Source organism: Brassica oleracea, chromosome C2 (genome assembly GCF_000695525.1).
Source record: "Brassica oleracea var. oleracea cultivar TO1000 chromosome C2, BOL, whole genome shotgun sequence".
In the NCBI taxonomy this organism is placed as follows: domain Eukaryota; kingdom Viridiplantae; phylum Streptophyta; class Magnoliopsida; order Brassicales; family Brassicaceae; genus Brassica; species Brassica oleracea.
Window position 1 is genome coordinate 27,757,478 of NC_027749.1, and position 9,644 is coordinate 27,767,121.

A 9,644-nucleotide genomic window follows, 5' to 3' on the forward strand; every position below is an offset into this window, starting at 1 on the left:
ACCGAGGGACACGTTCCTCGGAATATACCGAGGGACATGTTCCTCGGTATATTAAGAACGTTTTTTTATAAACAGATCGATCGATGGATATATGTCCAAAAAAGCATCGATCGATGAAGTTCCGAGGAACTATCCCGACGAAGTTCTCCCTCGGTATATTCCGAGGAGATTTCCGACAAACTAGTGATCCTCGGAATTTCCTCGGAATTCCGTCGGAAAATTCCGAGGGATTTCCGAGGAAAGAAGAAATTCCGAGGAATTATTTCCGAGTACCTGTTTCGTCGGTATGTCGTCGGAATAACGTTATTCCGACGAAATTCCGACGATTTTTTCCCTCAGTATCCTTGCTGTTTTCTTGTAGTGATTATATATCTACCTTAAAAAACCTGTATAGAATAGAGTCATATGTCTCTTATATATTAATTGAAGAGCATTACAACCTTTGAATTTAGCCATAATGTCATCACTAGGATGTTTCTCATATAATCTTTAGAAAAATAAGTTGGTCCATTTAAATATATATATTATATTTTTTATTAAATTAACTATCAAATTGATTAGAACTACATAAAAAAATATTTTTCATTATTTTCTTAAATAAAAGCTACAGAATTACCTAATTTGATTAACATATATACGATAATTAATGATTTTGAATAATAAAGAATTGATAATAGCTATTGTATCCTCCATCATTTTTTGTTTTATTTATATTATTAAAAATTAAACAATCACATTAACCATATAATAAAATATCTAAATAGTTAGGCTATATATATGAGTAGTTGGAAATAGAACAGGTTAAGAAAAATATATAAAATATAGTTTAAAAAAAAAATTCTACCTTGAATCAAACTGGATCCAACTTGTGATTGTGTTTTAATAGATTGTACATATTAAGATATAGGTGATGTAAATAAGTTAAACCAAAACCATTTTGAACAAATAAATAATAAATAATATTTTTTGGAAAGATCAGTGAACATACATTCCCTTTCTATATCATATTAAAAAAATATCACATTATTATTTTATGTAATTAAAAACAATGAACAACAGAATGACAAACAAAAATACATAATCTATCATTCATGATTTATACATGGTTTAAGCAAGAAAAATGATTTATACAAGCAATCTTCATGCTTAATTTGAAAAGAGTAATTATTATAATTGTATAAATTTAAATTTCACTCCGCGCAAGGCGCAGGTTATCACCTAATACTTATTATTACCTCAATTGTTGTTGACACTGCTTTGATTTTCTATTCATTTTTGAAGATTTAAGCTGATGAAACTCAATTGACATTATCGATATGAATCATGCAAGAAAATGAAAGTATTAAGTTGAGAAGAAAAAACGGAAAATCTGGATAAAGAGTAGTTATAAGCGTATCAATTTTATGTTGCTACATTCAAGAACCCCTCAAAAAAGTGATCAAGTAAAGAAACTATGAATAAAAGAAAAAGAAAACGAGCAAATAAAAGAAGCAATTAATTGACTGAAATTATATAAAAGATGAAACAGTTATACAAATGACATGATCTGGGAGTTATATAAATGATACTCCATCCGTTTTTTTTAACGATGGATAATTATGCTATTACAACTATGAGAAGTATTACAGACGATTTTACAGCCGATAATTCTACATACCGTATAAGAATTCACGTCTGACTGCATCACTTGAACCGCCCTATGGATCCACGCTTGACGGTACTCCTTCCGCCTTGCTGCAGATCTCTTGTAAACATTTTTTTCCTCTTTTTTTGTAAACACTATTTCATTTAACAGCCCAAAAAGGACATGTTTACAAACGAGACAGCTTTAGCATTTCAGGCCCAAAGACAACTTTATAATTTTACAGTTTGAAGCCCAATACGAGTATAAACCTACACGTCTCCATTACACGTTTTTGACGATAGAGCATTCTTAAGATACACGTCAAACATGCGGCTTGCAAGTAAAAGTGACCCCTCCGCCACCGCTCCGTCGCTGGTCCGTCGCTGAATTGCTTCATCGTCTTGATGTTCTTCAGTGTTGATTCATACCCATGGGGCCTCATCTCAATCAAAGAGATTCTTCTCGAACTCGTCTTTTGCTTCACTCCCTGAGCGCTTCTAAGACCGAGCATCTTCAATCTGTTTGCCGGATATGAAAGCTCTCCCAGTAACTTCAATTGATTTAAGGTCCGCTGTCACCAAAACACCTACAAACTAGCAGGCTTTGGCTCTTCCTAAGATGGTTCAAACCGCGAAGTCAACAAGCTAAACTCAAATCTTTAACTCTTCAGAACACTTTGCCAAGATATACAACAAAGATTGATATCGTCAGAGAATAAAGGTTGAGGATAACCGTCAAGAAATATGAATATCCTAGAACTCAACCGAAATAACATGATTTCCAGCGAACCGAAAAAATCATCAAATGAAATAGGGAGCTGAAGCTTTGAGTAATCAGCTAGAATCAGAGATAGGAGAACACGTGAAGAGCTGCTCCGATCCAGTTGATATAATTACAAAAGCAAAATTCACCAAGCGAAAATAAAAGTGGATTTAACCGAAGAGAAGTTTGCAAACGGAAAGAGAAAATCAGTCTAACGACCGAGCGATATATTTCACAACAACAAAAGACAAAAGTTGGTGGTGACCAACGACGAAAACCGCTGACGGCCACCGAACACGAAAGCTTGATCGAGAAACTTTATAAGCATTTTCCCCTTAATTCGCATAATTCATCTTTTCCGAGAATTGAAACTCAGACCTCCTGGTGTAGAAGCATTAATGAACCTTTGGTCAAACCAAAGGACCAAAACGGCTTCCACAAACTCTATTTGTTACATTATAAGTGTCACTTTGACATTTTTTATGAAAAACTAAAAAAATTGTATAATAGATTAATATATTTATATTTAATGTATTATTAATCAAATGAGAATGATTTAAATAAAATATTTTGGTTATTCAAAAGGGTAAAAAATATATTTAATGTACAAAGTTACACTGAAATTGTAGAATGACACTTTTTGAAATAAAATAAAAACCTAAAGTGACACTTATTACGAATGTGGTGGCACTGATTGGAGAGAATCTATGATTTTTTTTTTCAGTTTAAGAAAACTAAGGATACTAAGATTTTTTTGTTTGTTAAAGTTTTATTTTTAACTGCTAGATTTTTATCATTATAACTGGTTTTTATTTTTGATTAACCATGTGTCATGCTAAGATTGGTCGATTGATTTGTGTTTTACTATATAAGGGATTGATGACATAATAGCTTGAGTGTTTACTGTAGTGACATTAATATACATAATTCTAAAATACTTTTTGAAACTATTTTAAAATTTTTTATTTTGAAATTTTTGTATTTGTTTTATTTATTGTTAAAAATTTTAAACCCTTTCCCCAAAATTTCTAACTTTTAACTATAAACCATAAGTCTACATTAATTAACATTAATGTTATGAGTGTATATTACCTTTTTATGAAACTTCTTTTGTTATTTTCTTCTTTAATGACTCTTTTGGTAAAAATATAAATTAAAAGAAGCTATTCTAAAGAATATTTTAAAAAAACTAGACTTGGGAAATAACTAGTTTTGTAGTAAGAGGACGTAAAGAGATATGAAGAGAAAAAAGGAGAGATGGATGCTATGGTTTTTTTTTTGTCAAGGGATAATATGGTTAGTCAGTGAAATCTATATATATAAAAAGATGTTTGCCTCCCTCCTGTTGTGCCACCTCAGCGCCACGTCAGAAAGTCGTGCTCTATAAAACCGACACGTGTCACATCCATAAAACTTTGCGTTTCATTTAATCAGAACCGTCAGGGCTTTTTTGTCTGTCTATTTCAGGCATTTCTCAAGAAATCCGACCCATTAGCGAGTAACCCTAATCCCCCCTCTAAATGCATCGGATGAGTCTTGGGGTTCTTCTCTCGATTTCTTCTCCGCCGTTCGTAGAGTTTAGATAACCTCTTTTGTGATTCTTCTTTATTAATCAAACCTTTTCCATTTACAGATCATTAAACCTTTTCTTAACTCCATCCTCTTTCCTCCTCTGAAAACCCGTCTTCCGCTGAATCCAAACGTCTTTAACGCCATTGTTAAACGTCTTTAAACTTTGATGTGTTCATCAAAGTTCTTGAGGGTCATTTTCAGTAACCGAGTATGCCAATCAATGATTAGGAGAATTCTGAGAAATCAAGCCTAAGAAAAGAAAAACGTGGTATTTCATATAATACCTTTATCTGGCATGCTCTGTTTCTTTTAAAACATCTAAGTGCTTTGTTCCGTATACCCAACAAAGGGGTTTGGTTTTATCTTGAAGAATCGGAACAATGCTCTTTGGGAAGAGTATTTCATCTTATGCGACATGTTTGATTCTGTAAGTAATTTACTTTATTTGGTGTCACTAATTTGTACAATACGATTTTCTCTTATATACTAATCTTAAACTTTTAACCCACAGAATTCCATATAAATAGTGAGCAAGAATCTAAAACATTAATGGGTTTTAATATGATTCCTAAAATGATAACTTTTTGAAATTGAAGTATAAAAGGTGAAATTTTTGAAGTTCATTTGTGGTTTAAGAGATATGTTTAAATGTTCTCGTGGAATATATATATAATCGTATACCAAATGTTTATGTTCTGGAACAGATAATCAAATCTGTATTGGTTTTGGTGCAGGGAGCTGGTGGACCAGAGGAGGAAGATAATTGATGGCCGCCATGGGTGAAACCTCTGCTTAAAGAGCAGTTCTTTGTTCACTGCAAGTTTCATGTAGACTCTCACAAGGGTGATTGCAATATGTATTACTTAGACTGCACCAGTGGCGAGCTTTGCTCTCTTTGTCTTTCCCATCACAAAGATCACCTAACCATCCAATCCAAGTGTGTTCTTGCTATAATTTTAATTAAATTTTTGGTTGGTTGTGCTCTTTGGTTTAGGTTTTGAATTTGTATTGATTGGTTTTCGTAGATAGGTAGATCTTTAGGTCTATATATCAATAGCTTGCCACAATGCTTGGATCCATAGCTATTCCATGCAGGTCTGACTCCTTAAAAATATCCCTTCAAAAGTTCTGATTATGTTTCTTACCATCTATCTAATAATCTAAAACTTTTCAATACAATCTGATTTGATCAATGGATTCTACTTGCAACGTCTTTCTCATATGTGTTTTGATGATTTTATCATTTAGTTGCTTAGTTTTTTTGTTTAAACTTGGTCAATAGCAGCTTCTTCTGTGATCATAAGCTAAAGTTATGACCTGATGTGATTTACTTTTGTTTTCGCGCTCTTTTCAGTGTGTCCATATGATGAAGGAAAATTGAATTTGGAGCTTGAGGTTTGAATGATAAGTGTCTGCATTCAGCTTGGTTTTGAGAACCAATCAGACACTGTCATACTTCTGTGCAAATGTCTTCGTCAAGATATCAGTAGGAGATGGATCACAAAGGAGGACAAGGAATCTGAAGTTTGGCAGTATAATCTAGGATGCTGCAGTATAATCTGATGTTGTTCTCTTTCTTCTCTTAACATGTTAGTCGGATAATGTCGTTCCTATGATGAGTATTGTATGATTATAAGTGATAACATTTACTTGGGATAATGTTTTTTCCTTCTCGCTTTATACTTTTTGTAAAGTTATGACGTTCAGTTTTACCAAGTACCAACAACGAAAGATGTTAAGAGGAGGGAGTGGGGTGGTAGACTTCAATCATTTTTTTTTGTCATGAATAACAACCTTAATAGAACTCATAGTTGTAACGCAAACCCAAATCTAATAGCCAATACCTACAAAACTTAACATTCGATTAAACTACTAAAATCTGGTAGTATAAAAAGATAAGACCTCCACAATTGTCTTAATCAAATAATATATAATACATATTAATTATTTAAAAAATATTACTTAAAATCTTGCATGAAATAAATACAATGATAGAAAAAGCTAAAATAATATACTAAAACAAATAACAAAAAAAAAATCCACGGCATCATAAACTACTTTACCACTTAAATTATTTGTCGGTCTTTTTAGGCTCTATTATTTATGACTCTAAACTTTGATTTGGGTCTATACAATAATATTATTCTTACTATAGTCAACTAACAAATGAAAAATAGATTTGATTCATCCGCCAATGTATTTTTCTAAGTTAATATATGGTCAATAATTGTATCCCAATTTTAATTTATAAATAAATAGAATGACGAGAGGTTTGAGATCAAACATTAAAATCAATGTGCCGTTAACCAGTACTACAAAGCTCTGCACACATGAAATTAACCATGTGTTTACCCGTAAATGAAGAATCGAACCTTACCAAATAAAAAAAAAATTGAAACAAAATCAAATTTCATAAATCATGTATATTTCTATATATCATGTATTCTATATTTTTCTGAAACTAAAATATCAAAAACAAACCAGAACCGAACCAAAATCAATAAGTATCTCAATTTGAAATATAATTTACAAATCTAAAATATTAAATAAACTTAGTTTTACAGTAACAAATATCATAAAATTATTATTTATAAACTGAACTATCCAAAATGAATTATATGAATACCATTTCCCTAAATTATTTAAAATTATATAAACTACCTGATAATTTATCCAAAAAAACTTAAATCACCTGTTTTTTTCCTGGCAAAAAATAATTTATCAATAAAATCTACTCAAATTAACCAAAATAATCTGAAACGCCCGTAACCGAAAGAGAACCGATTTTGTTTTTGATATTAGCGGGTTCCCCACTTTGTTGTCCAAACTGAACCACAAAAACAAAATATCTGAACGAGAATTGAATCAAATTTTATAAATAACCGAACATATCTTATATCTGTAGAATTAAAAAAAAAAAAAAAAAAAAACCAAAAAAATTCCAAAAAAAAATAATTATAAAAAAGTTTGAATTTTAAAAAAGTATAATTCGAAAACATAAAAAAAATATGTTTTTTATTTAAATAATTATTTGTTATATATATATCAAGGACAAGGATATAAGACTCTTTTGCCACTTATTGAAAATATATTTTTTAAAATGCTCCTTTAGTGATGGTAAAGATCAATAATGGTACCATGAATATGGTAAACATTAAATCTCACTTATTATCTATTTAAAGTTAATATTTTCTTTTATTATGTCAAATTGAACTAAGAATAATAAGAAGATATATATATCATCATATTATTCTGAATTTGTTTTTGTTAATTTTGTATTCTCTGAAAAAAGAGAATAATGAAGGATATTGTCATTTTAATTCCAAACCAAAAATGTTTATTAAAAATAAAGGCATTCGTATCGGTTGAAATTCACCAGTCTCTAACAAATTTAAAAATATTAAAAGCTGAAAAAGAAGAAAGAGAAATGGTACCTGTGGGCTGTGAGAAGAGCTTTCATATATTTTTAAAGAATCCGTGAATACATGTGGCATTATTTTACATGTTGTTTTTATTTTAATTTTTAAAATTATTAATAACTAAATTATGTACAAAAATAATAATAAAAATATTAGTGAGGTACTCTACTTGCTATTTTACCACTAATGATGTCTTTACAATGTGATCTCAGAATTCTATTCATTATTTTTTTATATAATATAGTTTTCAGTCGACTTCATAAAATAAATATAAATTTATATAAAACAGTTTTTATTATTAACTTCCCGCCCGTAGGCCGACCCTAGTATAATATATTTTTTTGTTATAGGCTCAAATTTCTCATAGTTAAACATCCTTTTTTGTGTCATTAACTCATTACACTAGAGTGGAATTTTGATTAATAATTGGGCTTGGGCTTTTACACAAGTTGGGATATATGAGCCGGTACGAATTAGTCGTGTCTTGTTAAATGATTTAGATGATCGAAAATGCAGACGAAACAGCTGTAATGACGCGTTGACTAGGTCTCAATTTCCAAATTACATCATCTACTTGTCTGATTGATCTCGACTGCAAATTCTGCAATCTCTTCTCCGCGGCAATGGCGATTCTGTCCAGAAGGATCGTATTCCTTTTCTTCGTTATCTTCCTATCATCCTCAATCTCGTCTCTCTCTTTCTCCCCCGCCGACGAGTACCTCGTCAACTGCGGCTCCAACGTTGACTCCACCGTGGATAACCGCCGGTTCGTCTCCGACGCGTCGAAAGTGAAGTTCTTCTCATCGGAAGGATCAGTCTCCCTCCAAGGAGAAGATCTAGCTCCGAACGTCCCTCAGATCTACCGGACCGCTAGGGTATTCGCCCGACAGGAAAAGTACGAGTTCCGTGTCCGCGAGAAAGGGACTCACATGGTACGTCTTCATTTCAATAGGCTCTCTTCCTCTACAATCGATCTGAACGACGCTGAGTTTCACGTCACCGTTAACGGTCACGTCGTGCTTAGAAATTTTAACGGCAATGACGATGACTCGTCGTCTAAAGTTAGGGAATTTCTGATTTGGGTAGATGTTGGAGAGGTTGTGCTCAGGTTTGTTCCTAGTAAAGATTCGAAATTAGCGTTCGTTAACGCTATAGAAGTTATATCTGCGCCTAAGGATTTGATTGCTGACGTTGCAACCTCTGTATCTCGTGATGGAACTGGCAAGTTGAATGGTTTAGGTAAACAAGCCATGGAAGTTGTGTACAGGATCAATGTTGGTGGTAGAAAGGTTACTCCTTTCAATGACACCTTGTGGAGAACTTGGCTCCCTGATGATGACTTGTTCAAAACCGTTGATGCGTCTTCTCACAAAGCTTACTTCACCGGTAGGATTAAGTATAGGCCCGGAGGTGCGAGTCGGGAAGTTGGTCCTGATAACGTCTACAACACTGCCCGTGTGGGCAATGTTATGAGTTGGGACTTCCCCGTGAGCACGGGTTACAAATATCTGATCCGGATGCATTTCTGTGACATAGCTAGTAAATCACTCGGTATGCTCTATTTCAACGTTTACATCAACCGGAACTTGGCTTTTCAAGATTTCGATATCTCTGACTCTACTGGTTACGTCCTTGCTTCCCCTTATTACATGGATTTCGTGGTGGATCTTACTGCTGATTCCAACAACCCTTTAGGATCATCGATTACAGTAAGTGTGGGACCATCAAACAAGACCAGTGTTGATGAGCATGGGGTGGATGCGATGTTGAACGGTGTTGAGATCATGAAGATGAATAACTCGATGGGGAGTCTTGATGGGTTTGTTACCACAGATATGATTCTCACTTCTTGCCCAAATAGAAGAAACCTGAGCATATTCATCGCAATGATGGCGTTTATGTGTATATTCATGAGCTTTTACGTTGTGGTTCAGAGGAAGAAAGTCAGAGATGACATTAGCTGGACCAAGCTGCCCATGGACGTCCGTCAAGATAATCTCAAGTCTGGGAATCAATTTGCAGCAAGAAAGCCTTGATGATAAATGCTTTTTGCCTGTTGGGTACACACAAACTTCTTCCTCGAGTATTTTCCTACTTTGATACGACTTTCTTTTTCTTTTGTGATGTTTCTCAAGGGCGTTAATGATGTATTGTACTTTTTGTTTTATGTATTTGTATCTGTGTATATTTTACTCTCCGGTCCATATCAAAATATGTATGTTGTTCACGAAATATGTTCTACTGTCTGTTCATGTTATTATATTTGA

The 9,644-nt window shown here is 33.0% G+C and overlaps 1 protein-coding gene across 1 annotated transcript; it reads left to right on the forward strand.

Moving 5' to 3' along the window:
* Positions 1-7,866: 7,866 nt before the first annotated feature.
* Positions 7,867-9,644, forward strand: LOC106327167 (probable receptor-like protein kinase At5g24010). Its single transcript, XM_013765240.1, has one exon. The coding sequence runs from the start codon at positions 8,001-8,003 to the stop codon at positions 9,411-9,413; it is 1,413 nt and encodes a 470-aa protein (XP_013620694.1). The 5' UTR covers positions 7,867-8,000; the 3' UTR covers positions 9,414-9,644.

Bases quoted from the DNA above. Each gene is read 5' to 3' on its own strand.
- LOC106327167 (XM_013765240.1), top strand. From the start codon at position 8,001: ATGGCGATTCTGTCCAGAAGGATCGTATTCCTTTTCTTCGTTATCTTC.